The sequence below is a fragment of the Mesocricetus auratus genome, unplaced genomic scaffold, assembly GCF_017639785.1.
Source record: "Mesocricetus auratus isolate SY011 unplaced genomic scaffold, BCM_Maur_2.0 Super-Scaffold_2245, whole genome shotgun sequence".
Lineage (NCBI taxonomy): Eukaryota > Metazoa > Chordata > Mammalia > Rodentia > Cricetidae > Mesocricetus > Mesocricetus auratus.
In genome coordinates, this window is record NW_024429180.1 from 29588223 (window position 1) to 29600312 (window position 12090).

Here is a 12090-nt window from a genome sequence, read left to right on the forward strand (position 1 = left end):
TAAGTTTGGGCGTGTGTTAAAGGTAGGGATATGAGATGACATGGGACGGATACATTGTATGGATGGACAAACTCACCAAAGTATGAAATGATGTATGTTGATTTAAAAACCAAAGCAAATTATTCTTAGGAAAACCTCTCAAATATGTAAGATGCTTTATAAACAGTATTTTGACTTCTTGGGAATCCTTGGAAGTGATTTTGTTCTTGGGGTTCAAGTGAAATGCTACACACAAATTTTTTCCCAAGCAGAAGTACATTCTTTATTTCTCTAGATATGTGTATACAGATATACTGTCAATTTAACATCTCCTAAGTTGTCTCCATTTCTTCTACTTGCGGTGAAACGAAAGTTCATAAACGAACACCTGAAGGAATACTACAAAAGAACTCTCTTCAGTATCCTCAGCACTGGCTTCCCCCATGAGACCTTTATATTGATGCTGATCTTCTCCATGTTCTGCTGAAGACTGCGGCTCTTGTTAAGCTGAGGCAGGAGTAGGCACGAGGTAAGGCTTCAGGGCGCTTCCGGGTCTCACTGACCGCACTGGCAAGAGAAGCATCTGTCTCCTCCTCGGCCGTGTCCACCATCAATATATATGGGACAGTTTCGTCTTCCGCAGATTCGGCAAGTTTGACTGCATAGCCTTTACGAACTAACTCTTGCCCAATATCAAGTTCCTGCCCATTGCTGGCATCATATAGATAGATTTCTGGACAAGTTGACATTCCAATATGGACATCGACAGAGAACTTGGCCACCAATGGCTTCCAGGCACCACAGGCAGTGAGTCTTTCAAACTCCTCCAGAGCTTCCTCTTCCCACTGTTCACCTGAGGGGGCAATCCGTGCCAGACTGCATTCTACGGCCTGAATAGGAAGGATCAGGAAGTCCGTCCTGAGAGCCCTCAGATCCTCCCCTGGGCAATTCCCATTATCTCCAAAGTCAACGAAATATAGGTCCAAGTTCCCATTTTCCAGAGTACCAAGAATCTTGGCTCGATACCAGCAACCATCTACAGAGTATCGTGCTGCTACAATGTCTCCTAGGTTCACAGTCAAGTCTTCAGGCAGACTGTTTTCATAGTGCCGAGTCATCTCGATCATAAGTTTTTCGCAATGGAAGCGGAAGGAGTCAATGAATTGGATCCAGAAGTGGTTAGGGTTTTCAGAAGCAGAAACGTAGACGTCTAGGAACTCATCGTCATGGAAAATGAAGTCGGGACTGGCAACTTCAAACATGGATGTCTCTGGATAGTTGTGGACACCAGAATCTTGAAGGCCGTCATCATTGGGTGTCTGCCGGGAACCTTCTTGTGGTGCTGCAGCAACCGTATCGCCATCACCTTTGCCGAGATGAACCTCCAGGGGTACGGCTGGGTCCATGCTCGAACTGCTACTCTTCCATAAGGCTGCTTCTCCGGCCGCTCCTGGCTCTATGACTTCCTCTCTTCGAACACCGATAGGCTGCTCTCCTGGAACTCTGGTTTCGGCCGAATGGGCAATCCTGTTTGGAAGATCTTCATCTTCTAACACTTTCTCCATTATCAGACGCTGAGCCGCTTCCACTTCCTTCCGTGTCCCCGAGATTTTTACGAGTCTTGACTGTAGTAACGTGCCCTCTGATTCCTTATGGCACGGAATTTTGGCTCCAGAAGCCTTCCAGATAGAACCAATCGTCTCGCCACCTCTCCCAATGATTCTGCCCACGGACCGCTGGGGCACAGAGACTTCCTCGGAAACCGGGGTGTTCTCTGTCGGGATCTGATGCATTGCTGCTTTGGCTTTGCACACCTCAACAGGTGAGCCGCTCAGCAGCAGCACCCGCCCATCACCCTCATCGCCCGAGTCCAAGTCAATGCCAGCGCCTGTCTGTTCCTGCAGCTGTTTAAGATTGGCTCCTTGCCGACCCATGATCAGCCTCACAGCCTCCTGGGGAACTCTCATTTCTACCTCAATGTCGTCTTCTCCAACGCATGTCCACCGCTCTTCTCTGCTTTCCCGGTATCGGCGGTACATGCTGGAAGCTACTGATGCAAATGCTGGGAGTCCAAGGACACCGCCTAGTTTTTCCGTAGTGGGCTTTTTCTGCTGTCCTCTGAAACAAACAATTCAAGACTCGGTTTAATACCCCCAACTTGTTTCATTGGCAGAGAAGCCTGAGAACAAAAACCGAAAACCAAAACACCAAAAAACCCCTACTACTAAGCCAGACAGTGGTGGTGTAGGCCTTTAATGCTGGCATTCAGGAGGCAGAGGAAGAGGAGTTCTGAGTTCGAAGGCAGTCTGTCTGGCCTTCAGAGCTACGTTTCAGGACAGTTAGGGGTACACAGGAAACCCCGTCTCAGAAAACAAGGCAAAAAAACAAAAAATAACCAAAACAACAACAACAAAAAATCCAACCTGTCTATTTTTTTCCCATTTCAAAAGCTCTAGTAACTACGAAAAACAAAATCACTGTATAGAAAATGTCTTTGGCAAGTTGAAATGCTAACTGAGGTACATGAAATTATATATCAGCTATTTCAGCTTTTCCTGAATAACTATATTTCATTCCTAAATCAAAGGAGGAAAATATGCATCTGGATTCCCTTGTCTGGTCTAGCCATCTTACTGCTCCCCACGAAACACTGGTAAGGTTTGTCCAGTGTGTCACCAGCACAGGTTTGTTGGGTGATATCCATTGGAAACAACAGACAAATCTAACTTCAGTTATTGCAAATAAATGCGTGCTGAGCTACTGGGATAGCTATCATAAGGAATGTGTTAATGGATTCAAAGCCGGATTTTCCTTAAACACTGATGAGGATTAAGGCTGCTGTGGAAGTCCATGATCATAAGGCCAGTACCAAGTAAGTGGAGGCAGAAGGATGAGACCCCAGGCCACGGTGGAAGACACCTCTAATCCCAGCAGAGACACCACTTATAGCTATAGAGGCCAGGGAACGGTAGTACACACCTTTAATCCCAGCAGCCACACTATTGTTAGAGGCCAGGCAGTGGGTGGGTGGTGGTGGAGGGGACACACCTTTAATCCCAACACCCGTGAGAAGCAGGCAGAAAGATCTATTTCAACGAAAGGGATCGTTTAAAACAGCTCACACCAAGCTTTGTTCAGTACTTGGGAATCCCGCCTTTAATCCCAGCACAAGTTGGGAGGAGACAGGCGCTCAGTACAGTCTGACATCTGGTGGAGGCAGATGTAGTCTGGAGAACAGGATCGCCCATTCCTTCCGAGCATTGGTGAGAACTCTAGTGGCTGGCCACTTTTAATCCCAATACCTGTCACTGGGTCTTTATTAGTAGTGCTACATCTCACAAACAAAGAGGAAAGAAGACTACAGGCGACATCAGTTCCAAGTACAATATTCTGGGGCTTGCCCATAAGTCCATCGCTCCAGAGGTAAAAGCCAGAGGAGCTCAGTTCGAAGCCAGATCGACAAAGAGCCTGCCACTCAATAAAGAACCAAATATCCTGCAGTTGCAAACAGCCATTGGGACTACATCTGGGAAAGAAGACCCCTCATTTCAAAAGGAGCAAGTCTAGGAGCCCCGAGTAGTGGCGAGTGGTCTACCAGATATGGGAGCCGAGTTCCTGGGGCCAGAGCACTTGCTCCCAGCACAGCTGGCCCAGAAGGGGACCCGTGCAGGACCGCACAGCCGCCACTGGCCCCGTGCATCCCACCCTCAATCCGGAGCTTCTGCCTCCAGTTGCCAGGCTGCCCACCACCCAGACTCTCCCAAGCCCCAAACTCCACTCTGCAGCCCTGGCTTTACCTGTCTTCCGAAGTCCTGCTCTCCTTCTCCTTGTACCTCACAGGTAACACTCTGAAGCAGCCAAACAGGTGGCAGCTATTTAACAGAGGCTTGCCCCGCCTCCCTGCCACGCCCGCACCAATCAACGCCTGTCTGGAAGTCTGACAATTGCCCTAAACCACAGCTAATCCTCGCTCTGGCTGCCTATAAGCTACAAGAGCGCACGAGCCCTGAAGGCCAATGACTGAGATTAAACCTCTGAGCCTGCCCACCTCACTAGCCAGTTAGAGCCGCAGGAAGGAGATGCTCTTAAGGGATCCTGCATCTGCTGAGGAGTAAATAACCAACCGGAGGCCCTTGGAGTCCTGGGATCTTCTCTGAGGATGAGATTTCGATGCTCCAAAGCTCAGGGGCCTTGGATCATTGGTGGGCTTTCTCGGATCAAGTGAATCACCTCTTTGTCTGCGGGAGGAGCCTCTTGGTGGCAGGCAGTTCGGGCTCTGCTTACCTGGAGGGTGGTAGTATACGCCTTTAATCCCAGCAATTGGGAGGCAGAGGCAGGCGGATCTCTCTGAGTTCAAGACCAGCTCTTTTCTACAGAGAGGCACAGAGAACACTTCCATCAAACAAACAAACAAACAAACAAACAAACAAACACAACTTCTACCTGTATCCTTTCCCCATCTCCATCTGGCTAGGAGACAGGAAAACGACTCTGTTGAAAGGACTAAAAAGGGGGCAGACACTGCATGGCACTGCGGAGGAGCCCCGGACACTCCACATGGACATAAGTCACCAGGGCCACCACCCGGGTAAGGGTGCTGTGGGTCGAGAGCACCTGTGGACCAATGGCCCTGATTGCAGCCCATAGAAAGGGAGGCTGTGGCGGGCAGCAGTTTGCTTGACAATCTGAATTCCGGCGGCCATCTTGATCGTACCCGGACCACTAAGAACCTTCAAACTGCTGCAGGACAGAGTCACTCCAGTTCATGCAGAGATGTTTTGAAATATCATCTCTCACGCCTGGAGCAGGATGAACACTCAGACAAAAATGTTTGTTGGGTGACTACAACATCGTGTCGTGTCATTCAAATGTCTTTGGGTCAGTTTTCCCGTTAGTATTGTTATTATTGTTATTACTGTTATTTCAGAGACAGATGTTTGGTATGTTGCCCAGGCTGTCCTCAGATTCTGTTTGCTTAGGTTCTTGAGCAGCTGGGGCCTACACACATGCTTGACTTCTAGCCATCCAGAAACATATATATATATATATATATATATATATATATATATATATATCTGGGTAAATAATACCTGCAACTCCTACAAGAGTTACAAGTAACAACAGGTTAATGCAGAAAATGTGTCTTCAGAGGTATCCAGTACAACGAATTTTCTTGGGGAAATTATCACAAACCATTCCACAGGGACACATACACACACATATGCATATACTTTTGCAGAAAGTATCGTTTTTTTTCATTTAATTTTGAAACAAGTTTGCTTCACATGATAATCTGCCTTTCCCCTCCCATGTCCCCCCACCCAGTCCTCCCAGCATGAAATTCCACATAGAATAACAAAAGCTAAAGAGGGATTTTAAAAACAAAAGGACAGAGAGCAGCATGGTTCTCTGGTGGGCTCTGTTTTGCTAGAGACAAGCAGACTCACATGGCTCCTTTAATGGAGTCTTCCTGACTTGGCATAAGCACCAAAAAACAACTAAAAAAACAAAAAAAAAAACGAACCAAACCAAAAAAAAACCCCAAAACAACAACAAAAACAACAATAAAACAAAAACTGAACAAAACTGCAAGGCTCTTTAAAGAGGCCCTGCTAACAATTGAAAGGTGTGTAAGTGCAGGTGCCAGTGGCAGTGAGTTTCCGAGCTAAAACTGCAAAATTATCTATTTGAAACTTTGACAAGATTAAGCCAATCAATACTCAAGCATGGAGGAGAGTGATCATGAGGTCCTAAAGCTAGCTAAGTTACTGACAATTGATGTATCCTGGGTGAGCCTAAGTTAGTTATTATCGGGTACATAGGCGATTTTATGCAGTTTGGTTGTGTTCCTTGGTGTGGTCCTATACCCATGCGCACATGTGCAGCACTAAATGGACTCTTTGGGTCTTTAAATCAGAACAAATATGAACCAGGTGTAGTGGTACAGACTTTATTTTTAAAACAATCTTATTTTACACAGCAATCTCAGTTCCCTCTGCCTCCAGACCCTCCAATGCCCCCACTGTCTCCCCATCCCACGCCCAATCCACTACTTACAGAGGCTGAGGTCTTCTAAGGAGAATCAAAGTCTGGGACCTCATTTGGGACAGAACAAAGGCCCTCCCTCCCTGCCTCTAGGCTGAGACCATAGGAAAATTGCTTCCAAAAATACACTTCATGCGTTGGGGATAAATCCTGGTTCCAAAGCCAGATGCCCCATACGCGGCCAAAAATCCCCAGCTGACACCCAGGTTCAAGGAACCTAGTTTGGTCCCATGTAGGTTCCCCAGCTATTTTCAGGAGTCAGTGAACTCGCACTAGCTCAGGTCCAGCTGTTTCTGTGGGTTTCCCACAGCACGGTCTTGACCCCTTTCCACATCACTTCTCAGTCTCTACAGGTGGACTCAAGGAGACTGGTCCAGTGCTTATCTGTGGATCTCTGCTTCCGTCATTACTGGACAGGGTTCCAGGATGGAACTTAAGGTACTGATCAATGTCATTACATATGAAAGACATTTATGGTGCCCTGTCCATTATTACTTTGATTCTTAGTTGGAGTGGATTTGGTGGATTCCTGGGAATGTCTTTATGGTAGCAAGAAGCTTAAACGGCATCACAGGGGTAGAAGTGAGAGGGGAGTCGCTGAGTTTGATGTCAGCCTGGTCGAGACCATGGTCCAGGATGCCAGGGCTTCACAGAGAAGCCAGACAAACAGTAACAAAAATTTAAATGAAGTAAAACCAATAAAGAAGAGGTTCATGAAACAGCACGGGCTAACAGAAGGCCTGGGATAAGTTTGGGCGTGTGTTAAAGGTAGGGATATGAGATGACATGGGACGGATACATTGTATGGATGGACAAACTCACCAAAGTATGAAATGATGTATGTTGATTTAAAAACCAAAGCAAATTATTCTTAGGAAAACCTCTCAAATATGTAAGATGCTTTATAAACAGTATTTTGACTTCTTGGGAATCCTTGGAAGTGATTTTGTTCATGGGGTTCAAGTGAAATGCTACACACAACTTTTTTCCCAAGCAGAAGTACATTCTTTATTTCTCTAGATATGTGTATACAGATATACTGTCAATTTAACATCTCCTAAGTTGTCTCCATTTCTTCTACTTGCGGTGAAACGAAAGTTCATAAACGAACACCTGAAGGAATACTACAAAAGAACTGTCTTCAGTATCCTCAGCACTGGCTTCCCCCATGAGACCTTTATATTGATGCTGATCTTCTCCATGTTCTGCTGAAGACTGCGGCTCTTGTTAAGCTGAGGCAGGAGTAGGCACGAGGTAAGGCTTCAGGGCGCTTCCGGGTCTCACTGACCGCACTGGCAAGAGAAGCATCTGTCTCCTCCTCGGCCGTGTCCACCATCAATATATATGGGACAGTTTCGTCTTCCGCAGATTCGGCAAGTTTGACTGCATAGCCTTTACGAACTAACTCTTGCCCAATATCAAGTTCCTGCCCATTGCTGGCATCATATAGATAGATTTCTGGACAAGTTGACATTCCAATATGGACATCGCCAGAGAACTTGGCCACCAATGGCTTCCAGGCACCACAGGCAGTGAGTCTTTCAAACTCCTCCAGAGCTTCCTCTTCCCACTGTTCACCTGAGGGGGCAATCCGTGCCAGACTGCATTCTACGGCCTGAATAGGAAGGATCAGGAAGTCCGTCCTGAGAGCCCTCAGATCCTCCCCTGGGCAATTCCCATTATCTCCAAAGTCAACGAAATATAGGTCCAAGTTCCCATTTTCCAGAGTACCAAGAATCTTGGCTCGATACCAGCAACCATCTACAGAGTATCGTGCTGCTACAATGTCTCCTAGGTTCACAGTCAAGTCTTCAGGCAGACTGTTTTCATAGTGCCGAGTCATCTCGATCATAAGTTTTTCGCAATGGAAGCGGAAGGAGTCAATGAATTGGATCCAGAAGTGGTTAGGGTTTTCAGAAGCAGAAACGTAGACGTCTAGGAACTCATCGTCATGGAAAATGAAGTCGGGACTGGCAACTTCAAACATGGATGTCTCTGGATAGTTGTGGACACCAGAATCTTGAAGGCCGTCATCATTGGGTGTCTGCCGGGAACCTTCTTGTGGTGCTGCAGCAACCGTATCGCCATCACCTTTGCCGAGATGAACCTCCAGGGGTACGGCTGGGTCCATGCTCGAACTGCTACTCTTCCATAAGGCTGCTTCTCCGGCCGCTCCTGGCTCTATGACTTCCTCTCTTCGAACACCGATAGGCTGCTCTCCTGGAACTCTGGTTTCGGCCGAATGGGCAATCCTGTTTGGAAGATCTTCATCTTCTAACACTTTCTCCATTATCAGACGCTGAGCCGCTTCCACTTCCTTCCGTGTCCCCGAGATTTTTACGAGTCTTGACTGTAGTAACGTGCCCTCTGATTCCTTATGGCACGGAATTTTGGCTCCAGAAGCCTTCCAGATAGAACCAATCGTCTCGCCACCTCTCCCAATGATTCTGCCCACGGATCGCTGGGGCACAGAGACTTCCTCGGAAACCGGGGTGTTCTCTGTCGGGATCTGATGCATTGCTGCTTTGGCTTTGCACACCTCACCAGGTGAGCCGCTCAGCAGCAGCACCCGCCCATCACCCTCATCGCCCGAGTCCAAGTCAATGCCAGCGCCTGTCTGTTCCTGCAGCTGTTTAAGATTGGCTCCTTGCCGACCCATGATCAGCCTCACAGCCTCCTGGGGAACTCTCATTTCTACCTCAATGTCGTCTTCTCCAACGCATGTCCACCGCTCTTCTCTGCTTTCCCGGTATCGGCGGTACATGCTGGAAGCTACTGATGCAAATGCTGGGAGTCCAAGGACACCGCCTAGTTTTTCCGTAGTGGGCTTTTTCTGCTGTCCTCTGAAACAAACAAATCAAGACTTGGTTTAATACCCCCAACTTGTTTCATTGGCAGAGAAGCCTGAGAACAAAAACCGAAAACCAAAACACCAAAAACCCCTACTACTAAGCCAGACAGTGGTGGTGTAGGCCTTTAATGCTGGCATTCAGGAGGCAGAGGAAGAGGAGTTCTGAGTTCGAAGGCAGTCTGTCTGGCCTTCAGAGCTACGTTTCAGGACAGTTAGGGGTACACAGGAAACCCTGTCTCAGTAAACAAGGCAAAAAAACAAAAATTAACCAAAACAACATCAACAAAAAAATCCAACCTGTCTATTTTTTTCCCATTTCAAAAGCTCTAGTAACTACGAAAAACAAAATCACTGTATAGAAAATGTCTTTGGCAAGTTGAAATGCTAACTGAGGTACAAGAAATTATATATCAGCTATTTCAGCTTTTCCTGAATAACTATATTTCATTCCTAAATCAAAGGAGGAAAATATGCATCTGGATTCCCTTGTCTGGTCTAGCCATCTTACTGCTCCCCACGAAACACTGGTAAGGTTTGTCCAGTGTGTCACCAGCACAGGTTTGTTGGGTGATATCCATTGGAAACAACAGACAAATCTAACTTCAGTTATTGCAAATAAATGCGTGCTGAGCTACTGGGATAGCTATCATAAGGAATGTGTTAATGGATTCAAAGCCGGATTTTCCTTAAACACTGATGAGGATTAAGGCTGCTGTGGAAGTCCATGATCATAAGGCCAGTACCAAGTAAGTGGAGGCAGAAGGATGAGACCCCAGGCCACGGTGGAAGACACCTCTAATCCCAGCAGAGACACCACTTATAGCTATAGAGGCCAGGGAACGGTAGTACACACCTTTAATCCCAGCAGCCACACTATTGTTAGAGGCCAGGCAGTGGGTGGGTGGTGGTGGAGGGGACACACCTTTAATCCCAACACCCGTGAGAAGCAGGCAGAAAGATCTATTTCAACGAAAGGGATCGTTTAAAACAGCTCACACCAAGCTTTGTTCAGTACTTGGGAATCCCGCCTTTAATCCCAGCACAAGTTGGGAGGAGACAGGCGCTCAGTACAGTCTGACATCTGGTGGAGGCAGATGTAGTCTGGAGAACAGGATCGCCCATTCCTTCCGAGCATTGGTGAGAACTCTAGTGGCTGGCCACTTTTAATCCCAATACCTGTCACTGGGTCTTTATTAGTAGTGCTACATCTCACAAACAAAGAGGAAAGAAGACTACAGGCGACATCAGTTCCAAGTACAATATTCTGGGGCTTGCCCATAAGTCCATCGCTCCAGAGGTAAAAGCCAGAGGAGCTCAGTTCGAAGCCAGATCGACAAAGAGCCTGCCACTCAATAAAGAACCAAATATCCTGCAGTTGCAAACAGCCATTGGGACTACATCTGGGAAAGAAGACCCCTCATTTCAAAAGGAGCAAGTCTAGGAGCCCCGAGTAGTGGCGAGTGGTCTACCAGATATGGGAGCCGAGTTCCTGGGGCCAGAGCACTTGCTCCCAGCACAGCTGGCCCAGAAGGGGACCCGTGCAGGACCGCACAGCCGCCACTGGCCCCGTGCATCCCACCCTCAATCCGGAGCTTCTGCCTCCAGTTGCCAGGCTGCCCACCACCCAGACTCTCCCAAGCCCCAAACTCCACTCTGCAGCCCTGGCTTTACCTGTCTTCCGAAGTCCTGCTCTCCTTCTCCTTGTACCTCACAGGTAACACTCTGAAGCAGCCAAACAGGTGGCAGCTATTTAACAGAGGCTTGCCCCGCCTCCCTGCCACGCCCGCACCAATCAACGCCTGTCTGGAAGTCTGACAATTGCCCTAAACCACAGCTAATCCTCGCTCTGGCTGCCTATAAGCTACAAGAGCGCACGAGCCCTGAAGGCCAATGACTGAGATTAAACCTCTGAGCCTGCCCACCTCACTAGCCAGTTAGAGCCGCAGGAAGGAGATGCTCTTAAGGGATCCTGCATCTGCTGAGGAGTAAATAACCAACCGGAGGCCCTTGGAGTCCTGGGATCTTCTCTGAGGATGAGATTTCGATGCTCCAAAGCTCAGGGGCCTTGGATCATTGGTGGGCTTTCTCGGATCAAGTGAATCACCTCTTTGTCTGCGGGAGGAGCCTCTTGGTGGCAGGCAGTTCGGGCTCTGCTTACCTGGAGGGTGGTAGTATACGCCTTTAATCCCAGCAATTGGGAGGCAGAGGCAGGCGGATCTCTCTGAGTTCAAGACCAGCTCTTTTCTACAGAGAGGCACAGAGAACACTTCCATCAAACAAACAAACAAACAAACAAACAAACACAACTTCTACCTGTATCCTTTCCCCATCTCCATCTGGCTAGGAGACAGGAAAACGACTCTGTTGAAAGGACTAAAAAGGGGGCAGACACTGCATGGCACTGCGGAGGAGCCCCGGACACTCCACATGGACATAAGTCACCAGGGCCACCACCCGGGTAAGGGTGCTGTGGGTCGAGAGCACCTGTGGACCAATGGCCCTGATTGCAGCCCATAGAAAGGGAGGCTGTGGCGGGCAGCAGTTTGCTTGACAATCTGAATTCCGGCGGCCATCTTGATCGTACCCGGACCACTAAGAACCTTCAAACTGCTGCAGGACAGAGTCACTCCAGTTCATGCAGAGATGTTTTGAAATATCATCTCTCACGCCTGGAGCAGGATGAACACTCAGACAAAAATGTTTGTTGGGTGACTACAACATCGTGTCGTGTCATTCAAATGTCTTTGGGTCAGTTTTCCCGTTAGTATTGTTATTATTGTTATTACTGTTATTTCAGAGACAGATGTTTGGTATGTTGCCCAGGCTGTCCTCAGATTCTGTTTGCTTAGGTTCTTGAGCAGCTGGGGCCTACACACATGCTTGACTTCTAGCCATCCAGAAACTATATATATATATATATATATATATATATATATATATATATATATGGGTAAATAATACCTGCAACTCCTACAAGAGTTACAAGTAACAACAGGTTAATGCAGAAAATGTGTCTTCAGAGGTATCCAGTACAACGAATTTTCCTGGGGAAATTATCACAAACCATTCCACAGGGACACATACACACACATATGCATATACTTTTGCAGAAAGTATCGTTTTTTTTTTCATTTAATTTTGAAACAAGTTTGCCTCACATGATAATCTGCCTTTCCCCTCCCATGTCCCCCCACCCAGTCCTCCCAGCATGAAAT

The 12090-nt window shown here is 47.5% G+C and overlaps 2 protein-coding genes across 2 annotated transcripts; both read right to left on the reverse strand.

The window, feature by feature from the left end:
• Positions 1–300: 300 nt before the first annotated feature.
• LOC101831645 (tudor and KH domain-containing protein-like) lies at positions 301–4682 on the reverse strand. The gene is made up of 2 exons (XM_040750871.1): positions 4594–4682; positions 301–2097 (listed from the first exon to the last, which is right to left on the reverse strand). The coding sequence occupies exons 1-2, from the start codon at positions 4680–4682 to the stop codon at positions 432–434; spliced, it is 1755 nt and encodes a 584-aa protein (XP_040606805.1). The 3' UTR covers positions 301–431.
• Positions 4683–7075: 2393 nt separating this feature from the next.
• On the reverse strand, positions 7076–11448 carry LOC121142031 (tudor and KH domain-containing protein-like). The gene is made up of 2 exons (XM_040751475.1): positions 11360–11448; positions 7076–8867 (listed from the first exon to the last, which is right to left on the reverse strand). The coding sequence occupies exons 1-2, from the start codon at positions 11446–11448 to the stop codon at positions 7202–7204; spliced, it is 1755 nt and encodes a 584-aa protein (XP_040607409.1). The 3' UTR covers positions 7076–7201.
• Positions 11449–12090: the final 642 nt, after the last annotated feature.

What these genes read in the sequence shown, in the direction of transcription:
- LOC101831645 (XM_040750871.1), bottom strand. Translation starts at nt 4,682, where the DNA reads ATGGCCGCCGGAATTCAGATTGTCAAGCAAACTGCTGCCCGCCACAGC. An exon ending in TCAGGGCCATTGGTCCACAG is followed by an intron (nt 2,098 to 4,593) that starts GTGCTCTCGACC and finishes TGTTTGTTTCAG; the next exon opens with AGGACAGCAGAAAAAGCCCA.
- LOC121142031 (XM_040751475.1), bottom strand. Translation starts at nt 11,448, where the DNA reads ATGGCCGCCGGAATTCAGATTGTCAAGCAAACTGCTGCCCGCCACAGC. An exon ending in TCAGGGCCATTGGTCCACAG is followed by an intron (nt 8,868 to 11,359) that starts GTGCTCTCGACC and finishes TGTTTGTTTCAG; the next exon opens with AGGACAGCAGAAAAAGCCCA.